The sequence below is a fragment of the Cardiocondyla obscurior genome, linkage group LG20 (assembly GCF_019399895.1).
Source record: "Cardiocondyla obscurior isolate alpha-2009 linkage group LG20, Cobs3.1, whole genome shotgun sequence".
Classification (NCBI taxonomy): Eukaryota; Metazoa; Arthropoda; class Insecta; order Hymenoptera; family Formicidae; genus Cardiocondyla; species Cardiocondyla obscurior.
The window spans coordinates 4777345-4797768 of record NC_091883.1 but is presented as its reverse complement, the minus strand read 5'-3'; the positions used below and the strand labels follow the sequence as shown (position 1 = coordinate 4797768).

Sequence of the window (20424 nt, the reverse complement as noted above, 5' to 3'; positions counted from 1 at the left end):
ACCCTCTTACTCCTCGCTTCGTTACAATAATTATTTCCTGAAAATAGAATTATGCCGTTTCTTTTTGCCGCGACAATTCTGCCCACCGGTGCGTGTGGCAGGTTAATTAAAAGAACACTTTCCTAAATGGATAGCGTTTGATGATCCTTTATCGAAGCCGGTATCAAGCGTCGGTAATTAATATGCAGGAACGCGTGCGCCGTGCTTTCGAATGTAATTAATTATAGTTGGATTAAATTAACAATGCGCCGGACGTAATTAATACTCCATTGTTCTGTAATCGCTCTGTTGTACTCCATTAATAATTATCGGTTACGTAACCTCTTGAATGACGCAATATTAAGTGCGTAATATCAACGCAACGTCGCGCTTCTTTTTTTTTCACGGTTGTTAGCTGCAATCAAACTCGCTCGCTTAAAAAAAAAAAAATTTGTAAGATAAAAGATGCGTGTACTCTTAGCGAACGAACATAGAACGAACGATGCGAACCGGTAATATGTATTGTTAGAGTGATATTTTTCTAGCGATTGATTTGTTTGGAATGTTCACGTTCGCTAAATATATAACACACTTTAAACAGCGCATGTTCGTCGCCTTCGCACCAATTGGATTGAAAGATCCGACGTGATTAAGTGAAATTGAGAGAACGCCGTTGAAATTTCCAGAGAGATTTCAAAATCCTATGAGATTAGCCGGATTTGTTTCAAACCACGTACTTGAAAGCGCGCGGCCCGTAATCATTACATAATTCCACGGCGTAACGCGGTTACCTGTGGTGATATATCCGTAATATTAAATCACTCCCCGTGGAATTTTGCGCGCGATATCGGACGTTTGATATTTCGAAAACGCACAAGTCCGCGATTATGGGCGAAATCGCGCTTCATAATTTCTAGCGGGTAAATAAAGTTAAGTCCAAATTTCGTCCTGCCGATATCCGGCTATCGGCCAGCCGGTAATAGGGATAATTTATGTAACGATATGATACATTTACATTGTCGTGCAAACATACGCGTGTTTACATGAAAATCCTACTTCTACTACGCCACGCTTTTTTGCCCTCCATCTCTTTAATCCCCGAATAATTATAAATTCTTTTAACGCGCGTTTTCAATTAATATTAATGAGAATTATTGTCGTTATTTGAGATATAATTTTAGTTTCCGCATTATCTTTCCTATTTTCCCGGCATAATTTTAATTCGGCTTAATTATTTCGGTAACAACATTTTTGACATATTTAAAATTTACTATGCAGAAAAAATGTAAAAATAAGAATTAATAATTTTGAGGAAATTCTAAAAAAAAAAAAAAAAAAAAAAAATAACGTGGAATATTTCGTTGTCCCCAATAATATATTAAATAGAGTAGCACTATAAAAAAAAAAAAAAACTTTAAATAAATTGCTTACTTTCTCACCTTTTCGGTATATTCTATTAAAAAAAAAATTTATTATAATATTACTATAAAATAAAATTTTTTTTTTTATCTCTTTCGCGACGGGAGATTCTTGTCGAGTCGGAAAGGGGGATCGATGGCCGAGAAAAGATCTTTATTCTTTAAATCTAAGGAAACTGGCGATACTTGACACCGCATTGTTAAAAAAAAGGGGATGTAACTAGAGATACCGCGTGCATTAATATTTTCGGCTCACCTTGGGACCTGCAAGTCCTGACGGGCCGGTCAGGCCGATGGGCCCGATTGGTCCGGCCGGGCCTTTCTCCCCTGGTGCGCCGACCTCGCCCGGAATGCCCTGTCTGCCTTCATGTCCGGGAAGACCCTCAGCTCCTGGCGGACCGGGTGGTCCCGGCGGCCCCGGTTCACCCGGCTCTCCCTGTTACGTCCCAAGAGCGTTACGTCGTTACGGCTTTTCTCTCCGGCGAGAGCCCTCGACACAAGAGTGTCTCTCGGTACTCGTCGGTTTGTGCCACGGACTGACGGGGGATCGACAAGGGGAAGAGAGAAGAAAAGGGGGTCGAGAAAGAAGGTGAGTCGTACACGTTACGTACGATCTCTCGGGTGAGCGTGTGAGGAAGGTGGAACAGTAAAAAGATAGGGAAGCGAAAGAACGAAAGACAGACAGAGCCAAAGAGATAAAGAGAGGTACATGAAGTTAGTCAAGAGCCCACAGAGAGAAAGAGAGAAAGGCAGACAGGGAGAGTATGTGGACTGGCGGGTGAGCGTAGGAAAAAGGGAGAACTCGCGGAAGAAAAGTGCATGGAAACGAGAAAGATCTGCGCGCGGTGGGGTGGCGGGGTTGCTTCTCGCGCGGATTTATGGTTTCACGATGCGGCGAGTAACAACGGCGAGTTACCGGAATAGACTTTTTACCACGCGGCATTATCGTATTACTGCGCGGGGCAGCTTCGACGGCGCGATAAGACGAGCGAGGAGTTTTCGTTTAGTGCGGGAAAATTTTTCATTATCTCGCTCGTAAGAGGATGCCCGAAGATGCTCGAGGTGTAACCGGATCCCGCGGAGAAACACCTTCGTGATGGCCTTTAGGGCCAGTTTCTTTCTCGCACGGATACTTTCACGCGGATCGTTTTCGATGTAATGTAGAAAACTTTCCGGGACGTGCCGGGAGCCGTTAAAAGAGGACGCCCGTCGGACGGATCCGCGGCTAAAATCGCGGCTGCACGATAAGTTCGAAGGCAATTTTGAAATATCTTTAAGCGAACAAGTTTTATCTTTTCTTCCGCAGTTATTGGCACTTATTCCTCGAGTAAAGTAATTTAGCGGAACAGAAAGAGCCGAAGGTGAGAGAGATAAGTTTTGATTATATTTTTAATTAGTTTTAAGTAATAGGATCTTCGCGAGAGAACGTTTAATTAATTCTTGTTTTTACGCGTCATTATTGGAATTTCTTACCGAGGAAATTTGACGGCTTGCCGGCAGAATTTTTTTCGAATTTTTTAAAAATTAAATATCCCGATAATAAAATTGTAATTTTTAAATTTTGCTTGGAATAAAATTCCACTGAAATTATATGACGCAGAGGGAGGGGGGAAGGGAGAGCTAGAATTATATTTTTAATAATTAATACTCGCGAGGGGCGTTACATGACGGCGGGACGAAAAATATCGCCCGCCAGCAACGTGTCACATGCGGACCACCGCGCGTGCTCTCGGGTCAAATATTAATTAGACCCTTCGTCAAACGCATTCGGGGAACGATGAATGCCGCGGTTCGTCGAAGGTCCCGGCTATTGAAACAGCATTTTCCAGCGGCGATGAGACAGCCCGCGCGTATACGAGTGCGCAATTAATTTCTGTCACGATCGGAGAGAGACATCTCTCCGCCGCGCGGCTTCAACCCCGTGGCAACCACCCCCGTAGCAAACGCGCGGAGAAACGTGTGATTACGTATGCTCGCGAGAGACAAACGCGGGAAAAGACGATAGGTGTGCGATAACGCGTCGCGACTCGACCCAACATATCGTGCGCAATGCATGCAGCTACCTTTAGCCGCACGATGGCCGAGACAAATAACGATGAATCGCCCGTTCGGTGCGTGCAGCGGAACACCGCGTACACATGCCCACAGAAATGTACGATGCGACGCAACGTTTAGAGAAGTCTACGACATGCACGGCGCTAGACGTCATTGTGCACGCACGCACGCACACACACATACACATCCCGAGGGCGCAGGTGCCCCGCGGATGAAAACTCACCCGGAATGGCCCGCCGAGACGTGTTTTTGGAGATATACGCGGTCGTCGAGGGCGTTTTGCGCAAGGGCGACATGTTTCATAGTTGAAAAAAAAAATTAAAAAAAGAGAAAGGATTAATTTCGATGTAGAATATTTTTTTAGTTTTTATCCGGCGATAAAGGCTTCGATACCGCTCGAATATTTAATCCCATTGAAATTGGTCAAACGCGTGCGTTTTCTTTTAAGTGACATCTCTAAAATAATCCCCGTTATTTCAAATCGACTTTCGCTGCGAACCTCTGACGTTTCCCTCCTCGCTTTCGCTTAACGAGCGCGATCCGAGCTAATAATCATCTTCCGAGCGCGTTGAATGCCCGAGTTTCGATCGATCAGCGCCCGCCGAATGATCAGTAGTTACTCATTCACTCCCGACAGTTACATCAATACACCATCATCGTGCGATCATGCGTTTGCGATCACAGGCAAGTCTATGAGCACCACCTACGCGCTATAAATCGCCCGCGCATTCATCCAGCGGGTTGACAGACACACACACACACACGCGCGCGTTCGCACATTCGATGCGCAAATGGTACGCACACGCACTACGCCATAGAGAGAACAGGATAGACTGCAGATGTTACAAAATAGTATCATGCAATGCACGCGCGCGCCCCGCAAGGCGCGCACGCGATTTTCGCATCGGCATGCGGGACGAATGCGACGGGGTCGTGCATTTTTTATTCGCGCCTTATGTGCACCAGCGTATAGCGCGGACGTTTGCGTCTTTTTTTCCCTTTTCCTTCTTTTTTTTTTCCCTCGCGCGCATACCCGTTGGGATTTTTTCGCGGCTACGCGACCACGTAATCCGCGCCTCTCGCGTAAAATTCCTCTCTCGCAGAGGCGTTTTCGTGAATTTTGGATGATCTTCCTTTTTTTTTCCCCTCTCTTTTTATTCTTTTAGTATTGACATCTCGCTTATACGTCAAACACGTAAAACTGAAACGATTAGAAAGATTTATTCGACAAAACGGCACCGCGAACAACTCTGAATATTTTATTATTTTCGGTAAAATGCTCGAGCGTTTTATCATGACCGATATTTGTTTAAAAATTCGATTTTATTCATGCTATCAGATATCATATGTGAAATTTAATCGAAGGGCTGTGTTTACCGCGCAAGTACTACCGATCTGAACTTCTTTCGTCGTGAAATTCAAGTTGGAAATTCCTTCGTCAGCGTAGTCGAATATCCGAGAGTTTTCCGACTGTAAGTTTTGGCTCGGAAAATTTCTAGGTTGTGAAACTGTAATTCTAAAAATCTTTCGCCTTCGGAATTTGATAAAGCGAGGCGTCTCGAGGTACGGGGCGGTATGCCCTTTGAAATCCAAACGGCGCTCGTGGAAGCCGCCGCCGTTGTGCCAAGTCAAAGCGCCAGCACGGAGTAGATGGACGAAACGTGCGCGTAGATACCGGTCTCATCTCTTACTCCAAAAGAGTATAAGATATCGCGCTGCTGGCACTTGACCGCCGACCGCGTATTCGATCTTTCAGGAAATGCGAATTCGACACCGACGAGCAGCAGAAACAGCCGAGAGGCTGTATCTGCCTTTCGCGGGAGGATTTGCATTCGCCTGAGAGATGGAATATCGCGAGATACGGCGAGACAGCAGCTTCCTACCGCGAATTATCGAGCGGCTTTTTCTTTTCGCGTATCGAGGCGATCGATCGTGGTACACGAGGCGCGAGGTAACTTGTACACGACCCCCGGTAGAGAGAGAGTAGAGTAGAGAGAAAGAGAGTGGAAAGTGAACGAAAGAACGGAGGTATCGAACCGTAAAGTAAAAGGGTATGTCGTAAGAGTTTGGCGAACCTCGAAAATGTTGCGATGTGGCGCGAGCACAGCGGGAGATGATTCGACCCGATCGTCCAGCGCGATCCTCCGAGTTACAGCCACTCGGAACTTCCCTCCGCCGTGTTCGCGCCTCGTTCGTTCTCTCGGACGAGCGGTGCTCGGCGCGAAGCCGCGGCAAAATTCCACCGCGCGATTAAGGGACGGACAGACAGCCACCGCCCGGTATCGGTTATCCGACCGATAAATAAACCTTCCCGACAACTTCCGGCTGTCGCGACAGCGGGCGAGAACTAAGTTTGCAATCTCGGAGAAAGGGGGAATTAAATCGCCCCGGGATTCATCCGGGGTGGGCAAACTTTTGCAACTTCTTTGCTACGCGACAGCTCGTTTCAGCGGCGCATTTTCTACTTTCACCGGCGAATTTAGAATGATCCCTCGGCATTTAAGTGTCCCCGGGAAAAAATATGAATAAACAAAAGATAAGTTGCAAAAAAATATTCAAATATTCATTAATTCGCGGTAGACTCTTCGGCTTTTTCAATTAAAGTACCGAGATAACTTAGAAAACGTTTCAGCCGTTTCGAAAACGATATTTGCAAAGCGACATTTATTAAAAAATGAAACAATACCGAGCGAATGACTCGCGCCCGTGAATTTACAGACGTTAAAAATAAAATTTATTTCGCGAAAATCGTTCTTTACTAAAATTATGAAATTCGAGCACCGTTCGTCGAAAGATCGACGATAAAAAAAGAGGAGGGAAACAAGGAAAGTCCCGAAAAGCAGGCGCACTTACTTTCAGTGGTATGATGTTCTGCGCTGAGATATTAACCCCTTTCTCCTGAAGATCCTAAAAGTAGGTCAACACTACGGGTAAAAAACCAAATCGCTACAAGACAAAAAACAGAGAGAGGAAGACATGGGGAGGCAACGATTTTCGGGTGGGAAACTTATCGGGGGGAAATTCTTTACATATTTGTTTTTTATCGCCGGGGGTTGAGAGGAAAAGGTATGGATTCTCGTATCTCACTGCTCTTCTGAATCCAAGGCATGCCCAGAGATATACCTAAATACTGTAACTTAAAGTTAACACCATTACCAACCAAAAACCAAAGTGAGAAAGTGCGTCGTCGATGGGATCGTTCCGCAATCAGCGGATAAGTATTACGCGATACATTCTCTTAAACGCAATTGTCTTATTAAAATCGAAGACGGCGAAAAAGGCGCGATCGAACATCGACGACGCACTTTGTGTCGCATAAACCAACGAGAGAACGCTACACCGAAAGCACCGGCACGAGGCAACGACTAGCTAAAGAACGACTGAACGACGAGATCCGGCCTGTCGCGTATCCGGAATATATGCGACAACGCGCAGACACAAAAAAAAGAGACTGACACACAGGTGGTAGAACGGATATGAGCGGTAAGGGGGAAAGTGGACAGGGCGGGAGGGTGAAAAGAAGAAAAGAAGCGACGACGACTACGACAGCGTTGGACAATGACGAGATGACGGGGTGAGAGACAGCGGGGAGGTGATTGAGAGGATCTTGGAGAACGTCCGTCCGGAACGCGACACCGAGAAGCGTGTGTCGCGCCTTCCGAGGAGAAGGAGGGCCGGTTTACCTTGAGGGCGACGATTTCCGCGTAGCCAAGCGTCCCACCGCGGAGCGTCGTCACCGACCTCTTTAACCCCAATCCCTGTGCATTGACCCGTAGGCGAGAAAAAAGGCAAGGTTTATTTATTTACTCTCGTGTTGCGACATCGTGTTTTACTGCTGCCTGCTGGCGATCGACGGCGCTCGACGGCGCTCGACGGCCGCGCGAGTGCGAAGCAGATTTTGCGTTAAACTCGCTTTCACACGAACGGCGGAGTCCGCGTGCGGCAAAGAGGCGCGACGCTAGAGATCGATTCTGTTTTTTCTTTTTTTTTATTTCTTTTTCCGTTGCACCTGCCGTTCACCGGCTAAGGCAATCACGCCGGCTCTACGCCGCCGTCTGCCTTTTGACGGACGGCGCGCGACGGCACGATCGACTTTTTGCCGTCCAAATGAGTTTCGTAATGACGGATCGCTCGCAATAACGGGCGCAATTTTTTCCCCGAACAATGATTTCCAGCTCGCCGTCGCTTAATCAACAAATGTTCGCCCTACGTGCCCGTCGCGCGATAAAAATCACTTCTCCGTTTTTGCAGCAAACACGTGAAATATTCACTTCGATCAGTCTCATTCAGAGAACTTGAAACATTTAATAATATACTCGAGAATAAATTATTCTCTCCCATCAACAAGAAAATTTATAAGATTCTCCGCGTCTCTATTGGATTGGTCTGAAATCAATTTATCATCTAGGAAAATATTAATATTAATAATCTCGAAATTATAACGATCTCCATGATCGATCGTCTCTTGCACGCGGACTCTGCGTATCATGTTCGTTGTCGCGCGGCAAACGCCCCGGTCGATACACCGGGCGTTGCGTTTGTTGCACGTTGGATCGAGAGAAGCTTCGGTGATTTCGTCCTGGACACGAACGTATGCATATGCATGTGCACGGACAAGCGCGTACCGTGCCCGCTCCGTAGTTTCCGCGACAAAACCGGCGGACGTCCGCTCGGTTTCTAGGCGAAGCTGGACTCTCGAATCCGACGACAACGAGAGGCAGCTGCGTCTTCTTTCTTTGGATGTTCCGTGAGAAATCGCGCGCTATCGACGACGCACGCGAGTGCACTCGAGCGGAACGAAAGATTCCGCGATCTCGAAAAAAAAAAAAAAATTGCGCGGATTGCATTTAAATAAAGTGTTCTTTATGCGGCACCGGAATTGCCGCGCGAAACGTTATTTTAGGTCGCTTTGACGATTTTGCAAATCTGTCTTTCGCGCGCGAGACTGAGATTTAATTATCGCGGATAAACGTGGCGGCGAATTAGGCCATCCGAAGAGCCTCGGTTATATGATTTCCCCGGAGGATTCGCATAAAAGAGTCCTCCGCCCGTGCTCGCTTCAAAGAGAGGCTCTTCCCCTGCGCGTGACGCTAATTCCCTCGCTTCGATTCTCCCCCGATATTTTTGAAATTCTTCGGAGCAAAATCGCGAAATCCCTGGTAATTCATTCGATTAATCGCCGGACCTTTTGACGCCCCACGGCGACGCGATCGAGAAGATGTTAATAACGTTCCCGGCCGAGTGCACTTTCGCCGCGCGAAATGAGATTTGCAGCTTTACGCGCGATGAAAATATCGTTCCGTCCCTTTTCGCTTGCCGCGCCCTTCCGCCGTCCCTTCAGAATTTATCCCGTATTCTTGTCGTCCTTTTCTCTCTCCGCGGTGCACGGCGCGCCAGCCGCGCCGGTGAAACACACGTCCCGCGATACACACGGGGCTTTACGAGATTGCTCTCTGAAGGACGGCGACGATGGCTGGGGCTAGGCAAGAAATGAGAAAGCGCGGCACGCATTTTCGCGTTACAAGTGCGGCAGCGAATATTACTTTATTCCTCGCGAGATAGCGTGGCTTAGATACCTTCACTGCAGACAAGACATCGAATCCGGGGCTGCCCAGCTCGCCTTTCTGCCCTTTGTCACCGGGTCGACCCTGCGAACAAAAGCAACGTTTTGTATTACGTCGAGTAATAACGATGAGCAAAACGAACGGACTTTCGGAATGAGCGTTCTCTCCATTATATCATAACTGCGCAGCGATCAGATATCCCTCGGATTCTGTTACACTCTAATTTGTAAACTGGCTATAAAACTCCCGGAGAGAAAATTAAAACTTTATTTTTTTTTTTTTTTTTTTTTTTTTTCACGCGCAACTTTGCGAAATATTTTAAGATTTCGCTGTCCCTTTTTGACGCGTTAAAAAGCGATACGCTGAGATATAATTTTTATATCGACTTTACGCGTCGAATCGCTGCGACGACACTTTTAGTTTTAATTAAGAATTCTGGAGCTCCGTTCCGTTTCAGATATTTGATAGCATTGAGGGTCAAAACGTCTGCATGAGGATTCTGCAGATTCCGCTATTAAATTAAATGAGATTTCCTTTCAAATAATTTGCGTCCCTAAAATCTACGTTGAAATCAGACGCGCGTGCGAGATTTCGCGCTGCGATCTCGTCGCCGATTATTCCTCACAATAGCGTATACTATTAAAAAAAAAAAAAAAAAAACTTCTTAATTATTTCAATTTCACGCAGTACAATTACTTCTTAACTACTTCAATTTTACAAACATGACGACTTATACCAACGCAAACTCGACCGATATAATAAATACTTGCCACATAATCATGCCAATAGATTAGAAAGCAACATCGATTACATATCATTATTCACCTCTCTTCTTAAAGAGTGGAAAAAAATTAGTAGATAAATTAGAACACAACTGGGTGGGAAAAAAAAAAAAATAAATAATGGTGGGTGTATTAAAATCAAATATTTCTTTATACTGTATGCCGCGCTGTATCAGATTAGATTTAATCTACAGTGCTGTACTGGATAGGAGATATTTCAAAAGCCCGAGCTGCAAAAAGTCGAACTGTGCTGTACTGAATGCGGTTTATTTGGACTCGTTCCTGCGCGCCGTATGAATGGATGTCGTATCACCGTGCGCATTTTTCGCGACTCGTATCTCGATGAAGAAGACGCGGAGCCGCATAAAATTTCGGACTCGGCGAGCCCGCGAACGGGGGCGGACCCGATTACGCGAGGGTTAAAGGGACGATTTAACATTTCGTTTCAGGGGGCGGCGCGCAGATAGCGCGGTTGTAAATTTCCAAGAAGATAAACCCACGTGTTTGCGCGCCGGATCTTGCCCGTTCGCGGCGAGGGAGCGGAGAGCAAACTCCGCGATCCCGAGGCAAATTGCGGAGTCACCGCTACCGCGCTGTAAACCCGCGCCACGACTATTTGCACGAAATCCGATATAAACGCCGGATTCGTTATTCGAATCTCGGAATACCTACCCTTAGTTGCGGATCCGCGTCGGGTATTGGTCGCCGGCGACTGTGTACACACTCGTTTACTACACTCGTTTAAAAAGAAAACGCCGGCCCGGGTGGAGAGAAAGGAGGACGCGAGGAAGAAGCCGATCGTGCGGGTCCTTTCTTCCCGGCCATCGACAGAACAAACAACCCGCGATATTTGCAATGCACTTATTGCTCGCTCTTTCTCTCTCTTTCTCCTTCTCTCTCGTTTTCAATCGCGCACGTCCCCGGTCTTTTCTTCTCGGACACATTCCGTCGCTATCTGTTTGCTCTGTCGTTTGTACCTCACCGCCACCGAGAGATCCAGTCACGTTAGTGCTCCGCCACACAACACGTCCTCGTGTACCTCTCCGTCGATCTATCAGGCACTACCTGAGTATTCCGGTACGGAATTCCTCGAAATTGATTATTCCTAATGAAAGTTTTATCGGACACGATCTGTTCGTGCCCCTCGGCACGCAACGTTCGACAAGTACTGCGTGCCGTCTCGAATTATAACGATATTCAATTAAAATCCCAGCCCGAGATCGAGTCGCGCTTTCTTATCTACCTGCCCACATCGCGGAAAACATTACTGGCGTGTCGTCAGGCTTCTTAATTAATCACGTCGCGTTTGTAATTACGGGAAATAGCGGCAGTTTCGCCGCATCCTGCGCAACATCAAACGTTGCAGACGGGGACGCGTGTGTGCACGTGAATAGACAGAGGCTGTTCTCTACGGCGAGGCAAACTAGGTGGCCACAAAGGGCCACCGGCGCGCATACAAGGGTCCGTCATACGAAAAGACTTTGCGTGTCACGAGGACCTCGCATAACCGAGAATCACGTATAGAGGCGGGGATGTATGCGCCGAGGATTATAATACAAGGATACCGTCGTGTAACCAGCACGAGTCTGGCACAAGCATCTCGTGTGCCGGGTCGTCGAAGAGAGCACGCAGACTACGGAACTTGCACATCCTAACACGCGAATTTACGTATTCCGTCAGACGACGACCTTCGTCCCTCCCGCGTCTCTCTCGAATGCCCGCATGCAGATTCGATCTCGCTGAAAGTGAGAAATCCAAAAGCGCAATGAGCTTCCCGTCCCGTGTCTGCACCCAGTTTTACATTCGCGACGACTAGACGTGTAACAAGACGGCGAAATAAGGAATAATCAATGTCACGTCATCCCGATATTCGCGCCCGTTTCCTTGACGGCACGCGTCGTTGTTATCTATGTATGGACCATGCATTTATGGATGAAAGGCGGGATAACGACGGCGAGAAACCCGGCGCCGCGATCTCGCGTCTTTTGTCTCGCGTCCATTTAACGCGGGAGGAGACGACGGCGCGTCAGCCGACGAACAAGCTCGAACGATGAACCGGAAATGGTAGTTAAAAGATCGCATCTCGGAGAAAATATAACGATCGGGCGCGGACGAGTAACTGCCTGCCGACGAAAAACGGAGTTAATAGAGTAAGCGAGTGCAAGCGAGCGAGCAAATCTCCAATTTAAAATCCGATTCATCTTCCAATTCCATTCGACTGTCACCGTTACAACCGCGACTAAGGATATAGAGTTGTCTTAATAAATCGCAATGGCTCTAAGTACAAAATGTTGGGTATGTAGAAAAAAAATGTAGAAAAAAAAAAAAAGTACAACGCAAGTTTGTACACTGGGGTTTAATAAATTACATTTGTTTGTGAGAGCTAAATAACTTGATTTATTAACTCTGCACTAATAACGTTATATAGCGCAATAACGATATCGTCGCTTTTGTAACAAGACCTTTTATAACGATGCTCTTTTTCGCTAAACGTTCAAGGCGTATTCATAAAAATTTAACGATGCTCTTTTTCAATATTCATTTTATAAAAGCTGCCTGAAAAATTAACGCCCGTCAGTAAAGATTAGATTAGCAGATCATACTTTAATACATTTTTAACTTAAATATATATGCATATATTAAAACTCTAGATAATTTTAGTTAATTCATTTTCAAGCCGTTAAAACAACAAGACGATAAATTTTCTCGATCAATCGTAATTTTCGTAGCTTGTATAAATGCCAGTGAAAATGCATTAAATCTCTGTAATGCTTATAGCTCCATTTGATTTTAAACCTCGATACGTTTTCATTCACATTGCCTGCGTTTGATGCGCGCTCGTCAAAAACCGTGGCTGATAGCGAAACGTATACGGTATGCCGAATGCATATCACTCAAATGATTGATCATCCTGCATTTTTGCGGGTAATTCGCTCGACATGCGTCAGCCGCTGCGAACAAGGGGGGGAGTCGAGAAAAAGAACAGGGTGAATTTATATCCGAAGCGATTACTATGTAATCGCGTTCCCGTTTGCGTAATCATAGAACTGACTCGAATGTCGGTCGACTCGTGTCTCAAAATATCACGACTGAATATCTTACGTCGATTCCTACTGAAATACAACCCCCCAAAGTAGACCAGAAAAGTTTCGTCCTTTTGGGAACAGCTGCGTTTGACGGAAACTCGATATCAAAATTCTTGCTCTCTTCCTCTCGCGTCATTATCTTTAAGATTGTCATCTCAAACGCTCGACTTTCGTTGCCTTTATTAATTCCTGTTCTATTTTTCTGCGCTCCTTCGTCCTCAAAACGCGTAATTTTATGTCGCGTCGATTAAAATTGCTACATCAACAATCGTTCCAATATCGAACAGTCAAGTCACGTAAGAGGGTTGAGGGAATAATCTCGTGTGTTTAATCAAGACTCGATTACATCGTATTCCCAGCTTTAACGCCGACTTCGTGCGCAGCAAAATGTTGGAAGTTTCATAAATAAATCAATACGGCCCAGACGTATATCTGCGTGATCGCGATAAAAAGAAGACGCGATCAGATTTATTACGATGACACCTCGCGCGGGCATAAATTTCGATAAAACAGGTTTCCCGCCGCGCGGAATATAACATGATTAAAGCTCTCTCACGCCCATAACCATTATTCTATCAAATAATGTTATTCTCAGAACGTTAAGCGTCGCGAAATAAAATATTGCCTCTCGCGTTCCTTTTCTTTTTCTCTGCGAGGCAATTAATTTCGCGCACGCTCGCAATGCCGAAATTAAAATGTAAATTATGCGACGAACTTACCGGATCACCCTTGGGTCCGTCCAAGCCGATAGGTCCCTGAAAGAACACCGCCAGGTGAGTTGCCAGTCGTCGCTCGCGCGTCCGCAACGACGTACGTGGAAAAGTGAAAAATTGCGTGCGGCTCGCGAGCCCTTGAAAAACGCATTCCTTGTGTATGTTAACATGTAACGAAACGCGACAAACCAGAATCGTGATGAGCCGTTATGCTTTCAGGCGCGACAAAAGTGCATGATCCCCGAGTATGACGCGTACCGTTTGCGAGCGACAATCGCGGGGGAGAGCTCCCGTTAATAGACACTTTATTCACGTGTGTACACGTGAACGTGTGATTTCGCGCGGCTTCGACCCTGATGGAGCAACTCTCATATTTAATTGACCCCGGGTCGTATCTCGAATTTATCATTTCGCTAAATCGGAATTTCTTTCGATACCTCCGTTTACCACCGCGGTTAATCAAACAAATGTCAATTATTTTATGCTTCATATCTACTTTACATTTACATATTTAATTACCACACGTGCAGTTTAAATGAGGGAAAGCGCGAGGCACTGTAGGCTAATTGAATTTTATAAATCGCGACGTCGCACAAAAAATCAATTTTCCCATAAGAGAATTTCACTTTTGCGACACGAAAGTTGATTTAAATAAACGCGTTATTTCAAGTATTTATCTTTCTCACGGACCGATCGCGATTCGGTACTTGGAGCTTCAGCGAAATAACTCGATACTTAGTAAATCGGAAACGCCGATGGGTGGCTCAAGATTGCCAGCAATTAAAACGAGGAATGATACTCGCGACGAACGAAGAATGCAATTAACCCGTTTCCTCGACGGGTATAACAGTTGCACCTTCAGTCATCAAAGCGACACGCGATACAATGTCGGAGGCGAGAAACGTCCAAGTCCAATTTCGTGCTTCGATCGCGCGTATGAATTGCGCTGATACGCGATACAAAGAAAAGGATAAAAAAAAAAAAAAAAAAAAAAAAAGGGAAAAAATCCGAGATGAATAGCTCATATATCGAGATCGAGAGGCAGGCTCGCGAATGAAGAAGCGGGATCAAACGAGCAAAAATCGCACATCGGCGGCTACATGATACGCATTAATGGCACTTAATGGGCGTTATGTTTCGATGCACATAGTGTGGTGAGAGTTCGTGGTGTTCGAGATACGTGACAGCGAGAAAGATAGATAGAAGAGATAGAGAGAAAGAGAAAAAGAGACGTTGAAAAAGAAACGAATGCAATTGTGAGGGCACGTGAGCGACAAAGACAGACGTACGCAGATAGACGGAAGCGAGAAGGAGTATTGGAGAAAGAAAATAAAAAATAATATACCGGAAAACCGTTCTTGCCCGGCGTCCCGGCCACACCCTGTAAGAAGGGGTATAAAAAATTAAAAACTCGTTTACACGAGGAGAAGACTGAGGGAGAAACGGACAGAGGGCGAGGGGGAGAGGGATTTACTCAGGGTACTCTCTCGCGCGCATGCAAAAGCGATTATTTCGCGGGCAGGCCGATCGTGCCCACGATATTATCGGCCCTAACCGCGCGTGTGTACGCCATATATATATTTATACGACGGCTGTAAGGACCCGGGTATACACTATCGCCCGCCGATAATTATTCCGGCCAATTAGATATTCCGCGAGCGTATAAGCACGCGCGCACGCACACACGGCCGGCGCCCCGGTCCATTCCCTGCTCGTTCTCCCGGTGTTCCGCCAATCCGATCTTTGATTACGCGACGATGCGCTCGGCTCGATGTGCAATCGCGAGGGAAATCCGATCGCGCGCCTCCGGAACACCCACGACGCTGCGGCCGAAGAAAAACAAGCCGCGACGGGCACAAAATTTCGACGTCAACGATCGAATTCGGCAGATAGCGATCCGGTTCGTTATATAAGCCCATTATTTCTTATAATTTTAACGATCCATTAATACAGCACGGACCACGCGTTGGGAAATAAAAAATTAAATATAGATTTAATAATAAACCAAATTCAAAGAGAAAATAATAGCCCTCGAGTCTTGTATTAGGATATCGAAAATGTGAATAGGTTGTATGTTCCTTGCGACTAATTACTCTGACGTAGGTAATATAAGTGCAGCGCGAGAGATTACTTGATATTTTTTTTTTTTTAGCGGTAACGTAGCTTCACATTTTAATCGTTATTCAGCATCGACGTTTCTTTTTATGACGCGATTGATAGAAAAAAGTACCAATTAAATACAGAATAAGACCCACTTTCCGCAGCCGCGCGGTAGGAATGCAGATTTACTTTTTTTATCTAACGCAATTACGCGGGTTTTCAATACCGACGGTGAATTGAAGACACGCCCGCGGGAACGGCGGTTTACGAGCTCCCGCGGAAGAAAAATTGATTTCCCCCGAAGAAAAATGGAGTTTATAACGCGCGCCGTGATTAATACGTCGCGGCACTCAGCTCGTTCTCTAAAGCTCGGTGGTTTTGGGTCCGTCCTCGCGGGAGTAGATCTTCAATCCTCCTTACCAAGCGCGAGTCCCGCGAACGCGCGCACTTACATTAGTCACCATTCTGGGTACTTAGTCTGGAGTCCAGAAAAGGGAGGGACAGAGGGGAGATAATATAACGCGCACCCTTAACTACTACTTCATGCACGGAGCTGCTACAGCTCCCTAATAAATACGCGCACACACACAACTTGTACGTGCGAGTGTATCGGCACTAATTGCGGATACACGTATACGGCGTGCCGCAGCATCGGTACGAAAATACTCACCGGCGCGCCAGGCTCCCCAGGATCGCCCTTTTTCCCTTTCTTGCCCCTCTTTCCGGGTGGACCCGGCTCACCGGGTGGACCTGAAACACGAACAATAAAAAAATATAACGTCCCGTATTCTCATACATTTGAAATGCTTGGAATTCTTTAGCGATAAAGTACAACAAGCGCAGCTTTGATTGTTCAAAGAAAAAAGAAATAATAAAGAAAAGAAAAAGAAATAAATAGGAATAGGTATTTCAACTTGTCTCGTAACTATGCCGGAACCTCGAGCTCCTTCAAGTCGCTGAGCTACTCGAACTATCCATCTTGTGTGTTTCGAAGTGTGCAGAATACACCAAAGTTTCCCGGCAAATTGTAATCGAGAGCGTCCCCTCGGAGATTTCGGTAGAACATTTCAGGCTCACGAGAACGGATTTTCATCCCGTCGTTTTCGGAGAACAATAAAATTGCAACGTAACAGACACCCCGTACACTCGGAGCGTAACCGCTAACCAAGTGTTGCCATCGCGGTGAAAATGAGTTTTCGGGATTGCGTCCGCGGATAAACTTCGGCTACGGGTCGTCTCGATACGCGATGTTCCGTCACTCAATGGTTATTTAGGGACAAACTCGAGTAGATTATAATTATCGTGCGCGCGGCTCGTAGCCTCCGCCGCAATTAGCGTGCAATTTGTTCCGCTTGTCCTTTCAATCGTCGTTTAGCTCGGAGCGCCGCGACATTCTGATTTTCAAACGTTAAGTAGTTACGCCGTAATCATATGTGGCTCGATGAGTACGGACAAATCTATCATTATCCTAACTCCATTCCCGCGGTCGCGTGATGAAAGGGCATCCGGCGGCAACGGCGGACCACCCCGGGTGCGCGAAACGCCGACGGGGGTCGGTGCGAATGGGCGAAAAGACCGATAGATTTGACGCGTAATGAAATTACATCGTCGCTCTCGTCCGAAGGATTTTCGAAAACCAAGGGGAACGAGCGCGCGTTGCGCAGGCGAAAATCTGATCGACCAGTTCCGCGTCATAGACGAGACTAATTCTTTTATTTGACATTTGATTTTTTTATCCCTTTTTTTTTTTTTTTTTTTTGTTTTATTTTATTCGACGTGGCTTCGGCAGCGTATATGTGTCTGTTCCCTTTTTCGGCTTCATTATTTTATAAAAACGAAAAGCCGAGCTTTCCCCGTACCGACCAGCTCAACGAATAAAAGTATATTGTACAACTATGTCCCAGCGTTCGACCCATTGTTTTTAGCTCGCGGCTAAACGATATCATTTGGAAAAAAAAGGGGGAAATGTCCTCTTCCGTTCGAAAGTATCAAGCGTCTTTAATGAATCATTACGATCAAATCCTTCTCATACAGTTCGCGAGTTAAAAAAAAAATATATAATTTTACTTGACGAAGTAGATAAACGGACTTGAAAATAAAATAACGAAACGTTTCGACGATACGTGTCGCGTCTGTTGATTTATGCGTGTGCGCTAATTATATGCAGCTCATTAAGCGTGCCCTTGCACTTCTGACATTTCGTTAGTAATTCTATTCAAAATTGTTGTAAATCACAACTAACGGGCGTATTTGAACAGTGCATTTCTACAACAATACGCTTCGCCCGAGGGTGGGACGCGGCTGCAACTCATCTCTCTCGTCGTTTGCGTTATTCTAATTTCCGGTAGGGACTTGCCTGACAGTCAGGGTCGGGGAACTCTCTTTCTGTTTCTCTCTCTCTCTCCCTTGCGGGGAACAATTCGATCGTGATTTATTCCCGGGGCTGCTGGCCGCTCGGACAAGGGCGCGACGAACAGTTCTCCTTTTATTTTCCATTTATCGCCACCGGCAAACATCGCGCGGGGGGAATGACGTCACATCCTCCGGAGAGGGGACGGAGTGCATCGCACATTGCAATGAACACCAACTTTGACCATGCTCTTTTACGATTAAAAGGCTTGGGGCGGTAACGCGCGAAGGAAAAGTTACAAAAAAAAAAAATAAAAAAAAAAGCTTAAAAAAGCTTTGTCCAGGAAAAAGATTAAAAAAAAAAAACTTTGCGAGCAGTTGTCAGGTAACAACTCTTATTCGCGCAACCTGCTCGCGGTGTGTTTGTACAAAATTTAATTATAAATAATTCGCGCTTAATTTGTTGACGTATATACCTAAAAGACAGCGTAAAAAATTAAGAATCTTAAATAATTCTTCGACCGACGATGACGCGAATGCGAATGACGGAAGTAATTAATAAAATCGGTCGACTGTAAATTAATTAACAAGTCGTTTTACTTAACCATCGATTGTTGAACCGACAAAGTGCGATTGGAAAGCTGCCGTGATCGCTTGCTCGACCGCAAAATTTCGCCCGACACTCGGGGAGGGGGCGAGATATGAGCACGCTCCATTTAATAGACACGAAACTATCGGTACGATCGCCCGTAGCAATTCCGGATAATCCGACCTGACGGTTACACCTCGGCCATAATCCACGATGTGTGTAGAAATAACGGCGTACGTGCCGATCGCGCGTATTTCTTGGTGACAGCCGGCGAACGCGCACCCGCCACGACAGATCGCCGTCGGTTTGCATCTCGGGGTCTCCGAGTAAAAAGGCAGCCAGCCTAATCCGTCGAGAAGCGTGGCCTTTCCGAGGATTACGCGGCGAAGAAGGCGACGGCTACCGGTCATCCGACAGACAGCTTTATCGAAATTATTTAAGCGAGGCGCGCCGCGCCAGTTTTAAATCCGTCACGGATTTGCGGGGAACGCGTAAGCCCGTGAGACACCGCGAACGAAATTAACACAGCCCTCGCGTGTTACATTTAAATAAAATATGCGAACAACGTGTATATTTTCGCCCGGCGACGTGTGAGATTCGAAAGCGGGGCGCGGGGAAATATTGAAGACGAAGCGACAATTCCGCGGTTCTTCGCGTCTCCGAATCGAGTCGCGCTAATGAATATACGAGGCGATAAAAATACGGTCTTCCACTTTGAAAAATTGGCGTGTCACGCTTGTCGAACTCGACGATTCGCTTTTTGCGACAGCCGAGAGATCCAGCTCTCGCGACGACGGCGACGATAAGAAACGACGGGCTCGCGAGTTCGGTAATGCACTGAGAGGAAGAAGCCGGGGGCTGGCGCGAACAGGTCAAAGAAGCCGAAGCGACGATCGATCGATGTCGATCGGAGTCTAGATAAAAAGAAGGTTGCGACTCCCCTTCGCTCGTTATTCTCTTCGGCGGAACGCGGCGAGATTTCGTCATCCCGCGGTTCTCGTCAGACCGCGCAGATGACGGATGCCACCCGTCTCGTTTCTCCCCAAATACTTGTACTTGTCGCGAATGCCCGGAATATAACGAGGAAAGTTTCCGCTGACGGCCATCGGCAATCGCCGCGGCTCGGCAAGAAGCGACCGAGCGAACTTTGCGAGCGACAACGCGGCCGTCATGTCGAGCGGATTGCGATATGTCGAGCGAGCGCGTGGGTAGAGAGCGACAGCTGTCACGGGATTAATAGGAACTTGAAAATAAATTTTTGTAAACTGAATGCAACATTTTTAGTCTCGCGAACGCGGTGAATCAGAATTTCACCTTGCGGAATTCTTGTCTAAATTTGATTGCAATTTGTATAAAGTATGATTAATTGCCCCCTATGCGAGATATTTAATTATAAAAATATTTAATATAAAAATAATTTAGTTAATACATTGTAACAAGCAATAGCACATTTCAAAACTCTCCCTGAAGTCACCTGAAATAAAATTCCATACATAGTTCGTTGCTTAAAAGGAGTGTGGAAAAAGAGGACGAGCATTTTAGAAATCTTGCAGAATATTAAAAAGCTAAATTCAACGCGTCTTTAATAAAGAAAATAATCAACGTTCAATTTTAAAAAAATTATTCTCTTGTACGGTTAGTCTACATTTTACAGCGTGATATGTAACGGCATACCATCTTTGAAAGCAAAGCCGAATTGCGTTTACGGGACATTTCCCATTTCAATCGGGCCGTAGAATGCGCCGTTCGCGTTTGTGCATTTCGCCCATCGAGATAGTTCGCATACGTG

The 20424-nt window shown here is 46.1% G+C and overlaps 1 protein-coding gene across 9 annotated transcripts in view; it reads right to left on the bottom strand.

The window, feature by feature from the left end:
- Positions 1-20424, bottom strand: part of LOC139110424 (collagen alpha chain CG42342) — a 126546-nt gene that overhangs the window by 29401 nt on the left and 76721 nt on the right. For 6 of the 9 annotated variants that reach the window (XM_070670224.1, XM_070670223.1, XM_070670218.1 and 3 more), the window contains exons 2-7: positions 16368-16447; positions 14943-14978; positions 13604-13639; positions 9029-9100; positions 6306-6359; positions 1654-1833 (exon numbers count right to left, since the gene is read on the bottom strand). In XM_070670224.1, the coding sequence (XP_070526325.1) occupies positions 1654-1833; positions 6306-6359; positions 9029-9100; positions 13604-13639; positions 14943-14978; positions 16368-16447 (458 nt within the window). Of the gene's footprint in view, positions 1-1653; positions 1834-6305; positions 6360-7135; positions 7224-9028; positions 9101-13603; positions 13640-14942; positions 14979-16367; positions 16448-20424 lie in introns of all 9 variants that reach the window. The other 3 variants (XM_070670227.1, XM_070670222.1, XM_070670226.1) reach the window with 3 other exon arrangements.